This window comes from Dicentrarchus labrax, unplaced genomic scaffold (genome assembly GCF_905237075.1).
Source record: "Dicentrarchus labrax unplaced genomic scaffold, dlabrax2021, whole genome shotgun sequence".
Classification (NCBI taxonomy): Eukaryota; Metazoa; Chordata; class Actinopteri; family Moronidae; genus Dicentrarchus; species Dicentrarchus labrax.
Window position 1 is genome coordinate 33,419,535 of NW_026136719.1, and position 18,071 is coordinate 33,437,605.

Here is an 18,071-nt window from a genome sequence, read left to right on the forward strand (position 1 = left end):
TGGCTGTCTGCTTTTCTCATCACAGCCTATTGGACCAACATTCATACCTTCTGTCAGTCTCAATCTCTCAGCTGCAGCTCCGGTTTCAGCTCCTGCAGGCTGCAGCCGGTGGAAGAGAGCCCACTCTCCCACATCATGCAGCAATGTGATCTAATGGGCTCTCAAAGCTGGACGGTTGAAGCACACGGTCAAATAATTATCAAGGTCTGTCGGGCTATATCAGCGTCCTCAGCTGATCCCAGCACACCTACACACACACACACACACACACACACACACACACACACACTCAAACATATTTTATGGTACTTGTAGGCACTTTCAATTAAATCTGACTCCTAACGCCAAAGGATCGCACTGAGATTTTAGGACTGTGTCCTATTGGCGATCTCATTAAGTCTCTAACGTGAGAATCTGTGCCACAGTTGTCTCTATTCGGATATGGAAGCACATGCTGACACTTGAGCATCGTATGTTTAGTGATCATTTGTAGGTGTTCAGCATCATCCAAAACCTACAAAAATAAGATGTTAAAGTATTTTTAGGATGGGACTTTTGGAGTTTCTACATCACACTGTACAAGTTTCATACTGGACCAGGACTGACTTCCTAACTTTCTTGTGATGTCACAGATCCTGCTGGTAGGCCCCGCCCCTTAAAATCAGATTTTCAATGAGCCCAGAGAAACTTTCCTCTTTCAGCAGATGGATGTGAAAACATCCTTCTAGAGTCAAACTCTGCACAGACAGCATTCAGACAGCACACTGTAGGGACAGGAAGAGACACTGATTTATGACGGGGGGGAGGGGCTTAAAGATTATCTCATTCATAGTATTTTGTGATTTATTTCACTCATTTTATGGAGAAATTGTTTATTGCATTTATTTACATTATTATGACTGCTCTTAAGCACCACCAGTGGCCTAACCTTAATGTTTTTAACTGACCACAATTGCCACTTCCCGCCCTCTTTTTGTTCTGTGCTACAACAACAAGCCTCAGTTAACTCCCTCCTCTTCTGCATTTTGCTACAGAGAAAACACTAGCTAACTAGATAGCTAATCAATCAATTGTTAGTAGGCTAGTTAGCTAATATTTAGCTAACATTAGCTAACTTAAGACCTGACTCCTATATGTCACGTTTTCCTATCTTCAAAATGTGGTTGTCTTTTCAACATAGATTAGCCTAGCACATAGCATATCTAAGAAGAGGAACAGACCGAAGCTTATTCAACTGACATTGGAGCACAGACCAAAAAGGGGCGTGGCTTAAGAAGGGTATATTGCAATTTAGGATAGTGTCATCGCCAGTCTGAATCCAGTCTTATACTCTGAGGCGCTTGTCTGTGCCTCCCTACCTCACCTCATTGAAAATGAATTACGAGGCGCGTCAATCGCTCCCCATCTGAAAACACCTGAAAACATTACAACCAGACCAGTTCTCACAAGCATAGCAATACAAGATAGGAGAACACACTCTTAACACTGGCCTATTGGCCTGGCACAAGCTGGCACACCGGCCGGGTAATTGGCCTCTCGACACACTCCACTCCTCTACGCGATCAAATGGAGAGAGAATGAATGAAGGCAGCTGGCACATGAATAGAGAGCAAGGCAAAGATTTGCCTAGCAGACAATGCAGTGCACAGCACCAGAGTGACAAAGCGTTCACTTAACCACATCACTGTTCTGGCATCAATGTGAGTCTGTCAGTGTGTGTGTGTGGGGTGTGTGTGTTAGTGCCCTGTGCTGTCTGGCCAGATGGACAGTAGAGTGTAAGGGATCTTGTGTGTTGTGTCTATAGGGACTTGCCGGCGAGCTCCTTCAGGGCTTCTCTAGGAGAGAAAATCAACTCAGCTCTGCAGAACACATTAGCAAGTATTGTCTCAGCAGAGCGAGAGGGGGTAAGAGAGGAATAGAAACCTCAGGCTGCCTGTTGATATGAGGAGATATATAGGCAGAGAGGTCATTCCCTCGTAGCAGCAGACAAAACAATCCTTATGGAGAGCCGGAGGAGGAGGGAGACATCATCTGTTACTGCACAAACACGTTCCTCCTAGACCAATACATTGATTTGCCAGTACTGACAACTGGAGAATGAAATAATCACTTTTGACCAATAACAATGACAAAAACATTCATTTCCATATCATCTTTTGTCAAAGCCACAGGGAGCCACTGGAGAGGGGCTAAAGAGAAGCGCAGGTTCCAACATACCTTGACGCCCTGGTTGCCACTAAGTTCCCCAGTGGCGTCCATTTCACTGTGTAGTGGGGCCAGTCCTGCTCAGGTTCTCCTTTCATGTTGACCGCTGCGTAGGCCTCATGTAGCGGGCGGCTGTGGCACAGAGGCAGAGCGGGTCGTCCACTAATCGGAAGGTTGTTGGTTTGATCCCCGGCTCCTCTCGCCACGTGTCGAAGTATCTGTCAGCAAGATACTTAACCCGGAATTGCTCCCGATGCCGTGCATCGATGTGTGAATGTGTATGACTGTTAGTTTCTGTTCAATGGGCTTTGCCATTGCTGAGTGAAAGGGTGAATGTGGCACGTAGTGTAAAAGCGCTTTGAGTGGTCGGAAGACTAGAAAGGTGCTATACAAGTACAGGTCCATTTACCATGTAGGTTCACAAATAGTCGCAGACAAACAAAACCCAAATATCACATTATGATATGAATATCCTTTGCCAATCTGACACTGTACCACCTGTTTCTCCTCCATTGCTGCAATAAAAGCATATGAGCCAGAAACACTTTTATTTCAAAGTCTCTGTGCTAAACTTAAAAGGGTCAGTTCACCCAATACACATTCCAACTGCCACACATCACCAGAGGGAAGTGAGAAACTCTGTTTTTTTAAAACGTGTGTATTGGGCTGGGGAGGGGAGGGAGGGAGGGAGGAAGGGGAGATGGATGAGGTAATGGCAGAGATAGCCCAGCTTGGCTCGCAGGAAACAAAGGCAATTAATTTGAGAGCGGCAGCCTCCAACCGGGCCTCGCCTTACCTCACCTCTCTGAAGACACGAGAGACAGACAGTGTCTGTGCAGTAGCAGGCTGCTGTCTACAACACAATGCTCTGTGTTCCACACATTTCTACACACTGTACAACCTGATTTTTTTTTTACTGTCCTTGCTGGTGCTCCTGGTCTCCTACATGTCTGTTAATAGCAGTATTTTGATTCAGAGCACAGTCAGATGTGGGACAGTACCCTGAAGAGGTGGTGCAGAGAGGAGACAGGACCTACAGGAGGACTAACAACAAATCTTATTTATTACTTTAAAATCTGCTTCTCCACAGTAGAAACGTCTGTTGTGGTACACAGTATGACAGCAAATCTTTTAAAGCTAATAAAACAGGGGATACACCACCATTCCAAACAGTTCCATCCAGAAACAGACCAGGATTTTAACATGAACTGTAAAATGGTTTACCAGCAAACCACACTATTTCCTGCTTAAAGGTCCAGTGTGTAACATTGAGGAGGATCTACTGGCAGAAATGGAATATAATATGTATAGGTATGTTTTCATTAGTGTATGATCACCTGAACAAAAGAATCATTGTGTTTTTATCGTTACCTCATCTTAAATGGCATCAATCGCCTTCCATGTACGCCGCCATGTTTCTACAGTAGCCCAGAATGGACAAACCAAACCTTTGGATAGGACCCTTCATGCTGCCTTAGGAATATTAAAGGCTCAGAGGTCTTACTGAACAGAATCTCGATAGCCCCATGAAAATAAAAATTGCCAAGAAAAGAACATCCATTGCTCTTTTTCTTAGCGAGGACATTAACAGGATGTCATGCTGTACAGTCAGCCCTTTTTAACACTCTAAGATTTGGTATTTATTGCACCATTAGTTGCAATCCTGCTGTGGTCTATATGGAAAGCTGGATATTTGTTATGATTCCATTACTTATGATCAAAAACTAGTTGCAACAGCCGAAATTTTTAAATGTGAAAGAGACTGTGTTGCCTAGATACGAGAGAAGTGTCATGAGACAGCGCCTAACCTGTCTTGAGTTAGCTGTCGCTGAGCTCCTGTTTTCCTTTTGCCTCTCAACTCAACAGTAACGTTTGGACTACGTGTGGCCTCTGCTTGGTTCATGTATGGTAAACTAGCAGCCGTACAACCAGGCTTAACAAGGTTGATGTGTTCGTAATAAACGATGAGTATTGTGGAACCCCAGTGCCAGCGGGGCTGTTTCTGCCTGTCGCCTTTTTCCACTCTCTGCAACCTAACATTAGCTCAGTCAAGAAACACAGACCCAAACTGTTACATAGCAAGTTGCAACAACAGTGTCCACAGAGGCAGCTGAGCCCAGTTACATTGCCCGCTCACCTGGCTCCAGTTCTGGCACGACACTGGCTCCCACTCCCTGTCAGCATTCTCCACTGGCTCCCCCTCGCCCCGGGCCTCCTCCTCCTCCCTCCGGTCCAAAGCTCCTTCGCTAGCGGTGGGAATATACCAACAGTCCCTCGGTGATTGAGCTCCCAGTCTGAGCTAACTAGCTTGGCTTGCTTACTTTAGCTTTCTGTCCATCCAAAAACTGTAAATCACATAGAGTTGAGGTGAATGTTCAATATTTCTCCATAAAATTTCATCCAGTTTAACCAAATTCAGTGACATAGTTGGTGGTGTGTGGCTACTGAGGGCTCTGTTCTACTCAAGTCCCAGTGAGCCAACATGAACAACATCAGGACCCTGAAACTCAAGCAGCAAAATGGAATTCAGCCATCATTCATTTGATTATTATTGAATTGAATGAAATCAAGCACACAGCCAGTCTGAAACTGTGGAGCCTTTCTCTATTATTTATTCATTTATTACTTTTTAAGTTCTCTCCAGGAAAGACCCGAGGAATGCACCATGCTTCACTTTGTAAATGACTAACAAACACAAAAGGTAAAACAGCTTAACAGTGCTCTGTGTGTGTGTGTGTGTGTGTGTGTGTGTGTGTAGAGATGGGGAGTCACATCAGGAACCACTCAGTCACATCACTCAGAGACAGGAAGGAGAGTTGTGATCTCCCTCTTTCAGACACACACACACACACACACACACACACGCACGCACGCACACCCGGGGGATATTCCCCTCTGACTGGTCCCTTAGCTCCACCCTCCAGTGTAACACCCACCCCAAGACACCTGGGCTCAACTGTGACACACAAGGCCTTCATCAATCAGCAACACACTCTCAGTGTGTGACTTTTGTGCTCTCGTGTTACCTCTGTGCACATTCATACTCACTGATACAGATCTCAATCTTTGCTTTCTACAGACTGAAATTGGGGGTTGGAGTGAAGACGAGGGAGGGGAGAGGAGGACAAGAGGGATTAGAGGAAGGAAAGAAAGAATGAGGAGAGTGTGTTTACACTGATCAGTAGCTGCCTGGTGTCCAGAGAAGTCTCACTGCTCTCAGGAAACGTCTCAGGGGAGAGAAGGGAACACACAGAAAATTGTTTTAACCCAATATTTTTCCTAATGAACTTTATATTATACTTTTTATTAACTTCCACTGTTTCACATGTCAGAGTATATAACAGCCTGAGAATACAGTTGTATGGTCTTACTGTAGCTCTTGGGGGGCGTTGGCACCAGAGTTATGGAGTTTGGAAGATATGGGTGTTTACCATGCAGGAAAGGTCTAATAGAAGATACAAGAGGGTTGCATTGTGGGAAGTGTAGGATGCTGTGTTTTTGGAACGGGTCTTTAGAGACCGAACCCTTTGAGAATCAGTTTTAATCCAATCCATTGTTGCGCAGCCATCATGTCTGATACATATGAGCAACAAGTTCACATCCACAGCTTCGCCAAAGTCACCAAAGCTTCGCAGGGGGTGGCGAGTCCTTCTTCATTTTAAAGGACCAGTGTGTATGATTCAGTGACATCTAGCAGTGAAGCTGCAGACTGCTACCATTTGAATACCACTCGCCTTCCAAGCATATAGGAGAAACTATGGTGGCCGTCATTTCCAATTTATGCAATTCCAAAAAAATGTTATGTCCCAAACTCCGGGATTAGCATAACGTGGGCATGTCTACAAAAGGGAGACTCGTACCCAGAGAACCCCTTTTCATTCAGATACCATTGATTGAGGTCAGAGGTCAGGGGATCCATTTGAAAATGGATCATGCCACTTTTTCCATTTCCAAAATGTAGCCTAACTTTGGAGCGTTATTTAAAGCCAGCTCTAAAGCTACTGGTATCATGTAAAACTAGAAGACCTAACGCATGGTACCAACCATGACACGCTAGCATGCTGGGTGTGAGTGGAAGAGGTAAGGATAATTAGGCCAATCAGATTTCAGGAGTGGCCACCCCTAGCCCCCCTTTTGAAACGCCCCAGGCCACAAACAAAAAAACCCCACAAAGGACCCCATTTTCAGCTACTGTAGGAACATGGGCCGCTTCTTCTGTAGATATAAACAGCTCATTCTGAGGTAACAAAACACATTGATGGTGATTATACACTAATGAAAACATAGCTATGAATATTATATTCCATTTCTGACAATAGATCCTCGTAAATGTTACACACTGGACCTTTGAGGGGTATAAGACCCTTAAATAAACAGAAGTCTATATTTTTTTTATTATTGCATTTCATTCAATAGTGAGTAACATAACATTGTTATTTTTAAAGTTTACATTACTTTTTAAGATATAAACTTGAAAACAATCTCACAGGATAAGGGCACAGTGAAGCCTTGACAACCACATAGAACAAATAAGCCTATTAAGGTACCGGTATGTATGATAAAATTAAATAAATACGTATTACAGACAGAATTGTGTAAAATTTTTAAAAATATCTAATCTCTGATCAATATTCAAAGGAAATAATCTGCTCAAATTCATCCAAATCGCTCGTTTGACACCAACTTCCTGCAGTCATTGTGTTCATTATTTGGTTTCGTTGCGACTGTAACCTTGTATAATACTCTAGCAGAGCATCTAAAAGTCTCCACTCATTATGCCAGAGTTCTTTTTGTTGATTTTACCTCTGCTTTAACACCATGTAAATACATACTCTTCTGCAGAGAATTCTAGGGGTCAATGGAGGCATCATTCACTGGATCAGACTTCCTCTCTGACCACTCTCAAAGACTCATTGTCGATAGGCTGCAGGAAGGGGATACCGAGAGTCTATATTTGACTCGAGTCAACTCTTTAGAATTGGTGTTTAAAAAGCTCCTTATGAATGTCACATAAAAGGGCATCATCATACAAATCAGCTAAGACTTACTGCAGCCAATAATGATAAATGGGCAAAAGGTTGTGATCGTTGATGCTTTAAACACCTTGGTACACACAAAATACTGACCACCGAATGTTCACAATGCCTGCACATGATATGCAAGCTCAACAATTAGGTAATTGAAGTAAATATTTTGGAAACTGTATATGAGCCTAGCGGAAAGCATCCTATGTTTTTACCACAATTGTGTTTGTGTTTATTTGCATTTAATCTCTTTCTCAAAGTTTAAGGTTATTGATGGGTTAACGTAAACACTGTGAAAAGATCAAATTTGCAGTATTTTACAAGTTTGTTTTTAAGTGTAAATTTACAGCACATTACTGGCCACTGAGTTGCATTACCATTACAGTTAACACTGGCAATCTACAGCAGTTTACTGCTGAATGACAGTGTTTCGATTATAATAACTACAAAGTTACAGTTAAATACAGTAATTTTACAGGAGTATGCTACTAAATTACAGTAATTATATATATTTTTTAGACGTTAAACGTTTCATTCATAATTTCTTCCTACCGATGTTTGTTTACATCACTGTCCATGGCATATTTATAAATAATACATATAGATACATCCATACTCATATATATGTACATACATACATATTTTCATTTTATTATTTATAACATGAGAAAATTACAGTAATATGATGGACATTTAATGTGAAGTTAGTTAAATACGGTAATTCCAACAATAACAGTAGAAAACAACTGATAAACTGTACAATGAGCACCAACAGTGAACACAGTAACTGCAGGAAGTCTGTGTAAAACCAGAGATTTGGATGAATTTTCAGCAGATTATTTTCTGTTAATATTGATCACGGATCAGTTTTCCTGATATTTTTAGGAACTTTTTATATAATTCTCTGTCTATATTGGGTATGTTTTTTAACAATCATACAGATTGAAAAGGCTTCTTTTTTGACAAAGTTCTGTTTTCAGTGTTTTCTTCTCATTGTTCTATTAGCTCTTTTCTTATGCAGGATGACTGTTCAGAATAGAGCTTCAGAGCAATGTTTTTGATCACAAAAGTGTATTTTTTAAAATAAAAGTTTCTATATTTACAAGTACGGATATTGACATGTTTTTACTTGTCTGATGCTCATACTTCTTGCTTAACCCTAGCTGTCAGTTTACTCAGGCTGGGAACCACTGTCCTACAGAAGCAACCTGCTGTGATCAGCCCTGCTGCAGGCTTCCTGCTCTCATTGTACCTGATTTTATTTTATATTAGTCTGGTCCAGTGTCAACTTGTACAGTGTGATGTAGAAACTTGAAGCCACCAGTGCACATCCACTGAGAATGGACTTTACAGTGAAGTAGGAGACATCTTGTGTAATTGTTGTGAAATTAACAACATTTGCATATTCAGATATTCTAGAAGTTTTAATGAGCTAGAAGGAGGAGATTACTTTTTAAGGGTTTCAATGTAGAAATTATACTTTTTGTGGAAAAAACATATCAGACACCCATTATTGTTCCAAGCAGACTATTTGAATGTCTTAATATATCTGGAGGGGGTCTTTAAATTACCAGACAGGAAGGGTCTAATGATACACTAACATGTATGTAGATGGGGAGGGACAGAGATAAATAAAGGAAAGGGGAGTGGGTGGGTGAGCGTGAGGTGTGAAATAAAAAAATAGATTCATGGACAGTCCAAGGGGAATCATCAGCATTCTGCACCGAGTTCGGTGTATTTATGAGAACCATCAGTCGTTATTTTGGTTTGAGAAAAATCATCAGAACACATAGACGAGTAAGTCAGGGTGACTCTTTTTGTATTGCTGTAATATGTAAACAAGCACGGCTTCTGGCAGACAGCTGACCGCCGTGGCCTCCCCTCCCTGATAATTAAAACCCTTCTCATCTCCCATTTTCCAGCATATTTGTATTATCCAAATTAAAAAGCCGTCTTCAGGGTCCACGTAATGATATTCAAATAGCAGGAGGTGAAGGGTGGTCGGGATGGGGGCTGTGTAATTAATTCAAACCACTTGACTAAAGCAAAACTGCCAGATTTTGCCGGGAAAAGGGAGCTCTTCAATTATGCATGACCGTAACTGACTCTGTGATGCGAGACGAGCCTGTCCCTTCCGTTGCATTAGCCGAGGTCTCACAGGAGGAGCTTGCCAGCCATAAGCAGTCAGTGGATGCGCAGGGCCGGGGCTATCAACTGGCAGCACAGCAGTGCAGGCCTGACGACAGGATAAGGCTGTTTTCAGGCCTTTGAGAGCGTGACACGTGAACACATCAGACTGTGATGTGGTGTTTGATTGCATTAGTGCAGAAATGGAGCACTGAAGAAACACACAGCAGCTATGAAAACCATTTACCTCCCCTGACCTTTCAGCACATACTCTGTTGCTGCAGTATCAGTCCAAAATACATTTATTGGGTATTTACATAGTTTTAAATGTTAATGGTAAATGGACCTGAACTTGTATAGCGCCTTTCCAGTTTCCCGACTACATTCACCCTTTCACTCAGCGATGGCAAAGCCCATCAAACAGAAACTAACACATTCACACACCGATGCACAGCATCAGGAGCAATTTGGGGTTCAGTATCTTGCTCAAGGATACTTCGACATGTGACAGGAAGAGCCGGGGATCGAACCAACAACCTTCCGATTAGTGGACGAGTTTGGTCTAGACCTGCTCTATTTGAAAAGTGTCCTGAGATAACTTCTGTTATGAATTGGTGCTATACAAATAAAACTGAATTGAACTGAATTGGATGACCCGCTCTGCCTCTGGGCCACAGCCACCTTTAAGATCATTATAAATACAGTTTTAGGAAAAGTGGTACTGGAAATTTTCCTCCAAAACACATTTAAAAGTGAGAAAAAAAATTCTACTTCATAGAAGTAACGTTAACTGCGTCAATCCAGTGCCTTTTTAAGACCTGTCAAAATCATATTTAGGGACAAAAGATTTTGATAATGGATTTCAAATTTTAAATAAGACCCCACGGACAGCCGTCACTACATTGGCCTTGCTAAAAAATGGGGAATCAGAGACTGTTGTGCCCACATCTTTACAGAGACCTGCTCCATAGACATCCTAGACCAAGCACTCGATGGACGGACCGCGTTCGAAAGGAGGCTGCTCTGTGTTTCCACTGATTATGCTTATACTAATTTAATGATCTTTTTCTAATACATTTCCTTGATCCTTTACCATTGAATGGGACCCATGCTGTCTTTGTGAGCATATATGTGCCTTCAAAAACAATATGATTTCTAAAAAGATAACAGATTTTGTGATACATACTTTATTCTCAATATGTACCTCAACTAATTTAAGAATCCCAAATAATTTATTTGTTGTACAAGAAAATAATGCAAGCAGTCATTACTGAGTGTTGAATAAACAGCAAGATTGTAACTGTTCTACTGCTGCTGCGATAGAGGTTGGAAACGACATCTGTCCTTCTGCAAATAATGGCGACTGTCAGTGTTGGAAGAGTGCAGTTGTGGTGTTCAGCATGTGTCTGCAGTCCTGGGTGGATGGATGGATGGATGGATGTGAGCAGCTACTGGTGCTGTCTTATGTTATTTCTACTTGTTCTTGCTGAGTGTTCTCTGCTTCTCTGCGTGCTCCACTATCTTCTCCTCCACGTAGAGGCCTTTGCGGCGGCGGACAGCATTCATGTATTTGAGGGCCTGGTTGGCGGAGTCGGCTTTCTCCCCGAAGTGCAGGTATTCTTCCTCGGTGGTGGGAACCCAGTGAGGGTCACTGCTGATGACCTAGGACAGCGAGAGGACAGAGGGGACAGAAATGTGATGGTGAGTGAGTGGATATGACTCTCTCTAGCACCATCATGTTGAATCTCAGTTACGGGATAGACTGACATGAACTGTGGTTCAAATATCGGCCCATGCTGCGGACGGATGAATCATAATGACTTTGGTGATCCACTGACCTATCAAGCGTCACCAGCAGGTTTCTTTCCAAATCCCAAATATCTCTACACCTACTTGATCGTTTGCTTGATAGTTTAGATGTTTAGCTAACACAGTAAACTAAGATCGCTGACACTATTCCTTCTTAGCATCAACAGGTTAGCATTTAGCTTGTCTTGTCTTGTTACTTTTCTACAAACAAGATATAAAATTACTGAGCCAGGCTAGCCATTTCCCCTTGTTTTCAGTCTTTATGCTAAGCTAGGATAACCATGTCCTGACCCCAGCTCTATGATACACGCACAGAAGACTGGTTATCAATCTTATCATCTTACGTTTGGAAAAGCAACACCTAATTTCATTACTGACTGATTTACTGATTATAGGATTGCTACCAATGATTATTAATCTGCAGATCATTTTCACAGTTAAATCAGTTGGTCTATAAAATGTCAAAAGATTGTAAAAAATGCTCAGCACAATTTCCCAGGGCCCAAAGTGACATCTTCCCAAAACCCAAAGACTCTCCATCTAAAATGACTAATGACAAAGAAAAGCACTGCCATGTAAGGCTCCGCTTACATTTAAGGTGGAATCAGAAAAGGTTTGACATTTCAGCATGCAAAATGGTTGATATGATTATCAAAATAGTTGTGAAACTAATTTTCTTTTGATTAATCGTCTAATGGTTGCAGCTCTAACTGATTATTTATTCAATTCATTGATTGTTTTTATAATATCAGAAAATAGTGAAAAATGCCCCACAGAGTTCAAATTGCTACTTTAGTTGGAACAGTCCAAAAGCCAAAGATGATCAGATCATCAAAGATGATGGAATAGAAGCAAATCCTGACATTGGAGCATCTGAAAGCAGCAAATGTTCGGCATTTTACTTGATTTGTGACTTAAATAATTAATTGATTATAAAAATGGTTGTAGACTAATTTTCTACTAATCGATTAATTAATCTGTTTCATCGGCATGACTAGATGCTAAAGACCATGACTCCATCTGTTACTAAACTGGTTCAACTGAAGAAATGACTACATCTCTCTCTCTCTCTCTCTCTCTCTCACACACACACACACACACACACACACACACACACACACACACACACACACACACACACACACACACACACACACACACACACACACACACACACACACACACACACACACACACACACACAGAGAGCTGTGTCACTTGGTCCCAAAGGACACAAGTCCAAGTCCAGACAAATGCTCTCAATGCTGCCAACTGATGTGTGACACACACACACACACACACACACACACACACACACACACACACACACACACACACATTAGAACAATTACAGTAGCAGCAGAGGCAGCGTGCTCCTGCACCTGGCAGTGGTTACACTGGGACAGATGGCAGAGGGTGAGCTACAACAACGAGCGGATTACAGGAGACAACACACTCCAACCACGCGCACACATTTACACACACACACACACACACACACACCGCATGTAAGCAGCATATGCTAGAGCACAATGGGATCCAGTCGGGGGTGAGGAATGATGGGGGATCCTGCAACAGCCAAGTGTTTGGCTGACTGACTGAATTAATGTTACAATAAGTAGTATGTGTAACGACCAATGTCCAAAAGAAACGTCTGGAAAACAGAAATGTTCAAATTCAAACTGTCAAACTGTTATTGTAAAGTATCTTCTTTAGCTGTTGGAAGTTGTAGGTTGACAACGCTCAACTCTATTTAAGGAAAAATCTGTCTTACTGTCGTTGACCAACAAACCTAAATAGTTGAAATTTAAATAACTGAAAGGCCAGTGTATGCAGTACAAGAATACTAATAAGGGATGGAATTCTGAATCAATTCACTGATCTACTCTTTATTGTCTTTGGACTGTGGGAAGGAACCCATGGGGAGAACATGTAAACTTCACACCGAAAGGTCCCAGCCGGCCGGCAGATTCAAACCTGGAACTGTTGTGTAAGGTTACAGTGCTAACCACTGCACCACTGTCACCCATTTGGGATTTAATAACTTAATAATTAGCTTTGCAAGATGAGGCTTAATGTGGAGATGACATTTTTAATCCTTTAAGATCACAACCCCGGTCATATTCTGCACCTATTTAACAATGTATGCCAATACATTTCTTTGTATTCTTAAATCAAAATCCAGTAATTTTTTCTTCCTGTAGAGCAAAATGTTATGTGTGCTTGCATAAACTTGAACCAACCTATTTCAACCAATAATATCATGACATCCACCAATCAACCTTCGACTTTCAGCAACAGAGAGCTCATTAGCACAGAGCGAATGGTTCTGGGAGCTGGGCCACTTTATCAGTGAGTTGGATGAAAGTGAATCGTATTTTAAGTAGAAAATATTTTCTGGTTTTCCCTCTCATGTTCTCCAGATGCTCTGCCCCAGTTTCCGTTGTAGCTGCCGTTACTGTGCAATGGAACAGTTTCCTAATGGACTAGCTAAAGTAGCTAACTGTAACATTAGCTACCATTAGCTTGTCAGCTCAGCTAGCCGTGCAGCTAACGCTAGCTGACTCAGCCATGGGATGCTAGGAGCCATACTCAGGTAAGAAAACCACCTCAGTAGTTTATTCCCTGTTGTCAAACTGGGCTCCATTGGCCATGCATGCTGTTTGGTCCTGGTCTGGCCGTGCTGTTCACTGGAAATTTCCTGTCTGTAAGAGTCAGCTAATGGGTCCGCTTTGCCGCTTGACTGGGGGACCTGACTGGAATCCTACATATTGGTATTTTTTTAAGAATTGTGTTCCAAGACATTTAGTGGAGTGGAGCTTTGTGTCATTGAATGGTTAAATAAGTGTGGGAGAATGGAGGGTGTGCCTTTAAATTGGCATCTATCTGTATTTATCTGTGATAAGCTAAAATCAGGCGAAAATATCGGCAGGTTGACATCCTTCAGACTGCATATTAGCAGGCCGATAATATAGAGTACACATTTCTACACACACACACACACAGAGAGACAAGGGTACTGTCAGACAGATGCTTCGGCTGATCAATACAAGACTTATTCACACAATTCTCCAGTCTGCAGCCGAACAAAAGCTCCATTCTGATGGAAATCTAATGTAAACGTCCCAACAGGAGACACCAACCCTCCAGTTACACAACAATACAGCGCTCAAAATCTGCTCTCTCTGCCTCTGTGCTCATTCATATGTTAATCCAATATCCTGGCCATATCAAATCGCTGTCAGTAGGAATGTTGACATCAGCACTAAGCAGCAGACGAGTCTTTAAACTGAGGGGGCTGGGGGGGACCGTGGGGGGTTCAGTATGAACTCTTTGTGAGAAATCGGTGCGCATAAATGAAATCAGACAGACAACTTTTAATGAGGCAAAGACAATGGCCTCAAGACAATGTGCAGTGGGCTGGGGTTGGGGGTAGTGATGTGGTGAGGCGAGGTGCTGCGAGATGGCGGGGTTGGAAATGATGACAAGAAGGTCATGGAATACATGTAAAGGATCTATAGGTGCTGTACAGACTGTATGGCAGCTACATGTGCTTTTATTATGTTGTTTTTTTCAGTTTTAGACAACCTTCTACATTTAGATTAAGTCAAGGGTGATGTTGGGAGCTAATATTCTTGCTAACTGGTAAATGTATTCTTACAATGACCTTTAGGTCAGAAAATGTCCCTTTTAGTTTTACTGCCACAAAGCCCCCAACAGGGATTATGTCATTGTTTTCAAAAAGTACTCTTCATAGTAAAATGTGAAGCTAGCATTTTTAAATGTATAAACTCTGTTGTAATATTGTATTATAATTAGTATTTCTATTCTTTAACATTGTGTGAACACCCTGAGCAACTGTAACAAACTAATTTTCCCCAGGAATCAATAAAGCTTTTCTAAATCTGATTCTGATTCTGAAATCAAATCACAACACAGAATCACAACTGTAAGTTGAGCAGCAAAAAAGGATGGGTGGAGACAAGCTATCTTTTTCTAGTGAAAAAGGGATGTTTCGTTAATGATATTTGTGTGGGGTTTGAATTGGTGTCGCGGATGTGTGGGGAGGGAGACAGAGTGGTGAGGCAGAAGTTGTGTGTGGTTTGGGTGAGGGATTTGGAACCAATGATGATCATATCAGATCTGACACAGTTTGAGGAAAATTTCATTTCGGTGAGACAGTTTGTAGAGTTGGACATGATTAGTGTAGTAGCGTAAGTGGAGACCATGACAATGGATAATGTTACAGAGAGGAAGCACGTAGAGGATGAACAGGAGAGGACCCAGCATTGAACCCTGGGGGATACCTTGGGACAACTATGTTATGATATGACTTCAGCAGCCAGGAGAGGGCAGTACAGGTGATGTTGCGGGAGAGAAGAATGGTGTCCAAGAGTGAAATTGTGTGTGTGTGTGTGTGTGTGTGTGTGTGTGTGTGTGTGTGTGTGTGTGAGCTGTGAAGTGAGCATTTGGATAATTAGTCTATTTATACGCATATATTTAAACAACCTGGAAAAAGGCACCAACTACTAGTGTATTTGGCAGGATGGACACAAACACACCCAAAACACACACACACACAAACTGAGTGAGTGTGACAGTGAATGGAGGAGTGTCTCATACAGAGTGTGAGGTAACAGGGATCATGAGACAAGCAGAGAGCAGAGACATGGAGGATGGCAAGGCTTAAAATATACTCTGTCCACATTTGGAGGTTTCACACAAGTGCTCTTTCTCACATACACATACAAAGGCTGCATTGAAGGACTCTACAACTGCAGAGTGCTACTGCGTCTTGTTTAAAAAAAACACTATGTAGTATAGTTTTAACTTCAGCTATGTGTGGATTACTTTTCCTCCAATAATTCCCCAACACATTTAGTAAACATTTGCTGATTCTTTTTTGTATGAGAACACACTCTGTGTTGTCATAGCAACCAGTTATAGTGGGGGAAAACACAAGTTAATGGTGACTTCAAATGAAAATTTCACTTCTTCACAACGACACATGCTGAATCAAAGTCAACGCAAAGGACAGCATCACAAGTCTTAGGAGCTTAATTTAATATTTGGGAAGTTTCATTTAGGAAAAACATCTATTTTGGTTGGTTATTACATAATGCAGCATATTATTACATTTTCATTATAAAAAAGTGCAATGCCCACCTCAATATGTAAATCACACAAAACGTGGTGAAATGTATTACATAGGCATATACATTCAGGCTGTTTGTTACAGAATGTGGGTGTTATTGCACAATGAAGTGCAATGTATTACATTTTGTCGAGTATTACATAATGCGGTGTTATTACATAATGTTTTACAACATGAACCATAAAAAATGCATGTAGGTGATTTTAGTAAACATACTACCTATTATTTAACCAAACCAAAGTCATAAATCAAACTTGACATGATGTCAATAAAGCAGGTGGCAGTCGGTCTGATAGTATTCTGTTATGGTAGTTTTCTACCTTTACCACCATCATCAGTGCTTTCTCTTTAATAATAAAGCACCAGCAGGATTTAAAATGAACACTATGAAAAATTTAAGACATTCAAATCACAGTGAGAATATTCTTACATGTGGCTGTTTCTTTACAGACAACCTGACCCATTACCCCAACTGGCATATGGCCCACAGGACATTGAGACGTGTGTGTGTGTGTGTGTGTGTGTGTGTGTGTGTGTGGCAGGTATAATGGTCTAACGCACATGTTGTCTATCGCAGCTTTGATCCCAACTCCCCCGAGGCAGCCATCTCATTAACCAGACAGCCTCATTGACCTAAAGCCCCACATAACGAGCTCGGCCGCACTCCAGCTGTGTGTGTGTGTGTGTGTGTGTGTGTGTGTGCACGTGCATTTATATGTACAGTGGATTCAGAAAGTATTGCTTTTCACACAATTTTATATAATATACATAATATAACAAGCAAAACAGTAGCAAAACTGTATAGTTAGGATGTTTTGTCACATAAATAGTTTTTTTATTCATTAATTAATGACAGTTTGTGGGGAAAAAAAGAAATAAAAAATCAGGGTTGCATTCAAATAGTGTTTTTTTTGCTCAGAAAGGTTCCTAACTGAGTGAAATGACCAGGAAAATTTTAAGTAAGATAGGATACACTGGGCTATCAAAGGAAAGGAGATACGCCGTCTCACAATTCCTTGGGGCAACGTCATTTAAAGCGTGCACCATTCTAGTTTCACCTCAGGAGACCCATGTTAATGCAGAAACAACAGAGCACTTGTTTTATGCAATGATTTATTCTATTTCAAATCTATCAATTAGGAGTCATCTTAAGAACAAGTATAGTGCATGACCAAATAACAAAATAATAAATCATACCAAAATACTATATACATGTCTGTTGTATCGTTAAATCACCCCATTGTGTAATGCACTAAAAGATGTATTTCCCCTACTTAAAAAAAATTATAAAAAATGCACCTATGCCAAGAAACTCTGGCCCCTTGTTCAATTCTTTTTATTTTTTATTTTAAAACGATTATTTTAATGGCCTAACTTTCTCTGCTTGTATATATATATATATATATATATATATATATATATATATATTTGGTTTTTTTGCCTTTAATTGGCTTTATTGGAGAGTGCCAGCTGTAGATAGACAGAGAGAGGGGATGACACGCAGCAAAGGGGCGCAGGTCAGATTTGAACCTGGACCGCTGCAGCAACTCCGTACATGGGTCGCCAGCTCTACCGACTGAGCTAACCGGGCGACCTCTCTGCTTGTATATTCATTTTATCTTAGCAGTTGGATTCTCTCAGCACCTTGGTTGTCTTTTCACAAGTCCTTGGGAGTTCTCCTTCACATCTTTCGTTTTCCACTGAGATCAAGGAAAAGTGCTTAGAAAAGGACATAGGACATTTTTGACTGT

General features: G+C 41.4%; 1 protein-coding gene across 4 annotated transcripts in view; it reads right to left on the reverse strand.

Moving 5' to 3' along the window:
* Window positions 1–10,527: 10,527 nt before the first annotated feature.
* The window catches only part of efl1 (elongation factor like GTPase 1), a 91,421-nt gene continuing 83,877 nt past the window's right edge, over window positions 10,528–18,071 (reverse strand). For all 4 annotated transcript variants that reach the window (XM_051379982.1, XM_051379983.1, XM_051379981.1 and 1 more), the window contains exon 23: window positions 10,528–11,018. In XM_051379982.1, coding sequence (XP_051235942.1) covers window positions 10,830–11,018 — 189 coding nt within the window. In that variant the 3' untranslated portion in view covers window positions 10,528–10,829. The remainder of the gene's footprint in view (window positions 11,019–18,071) is intronic.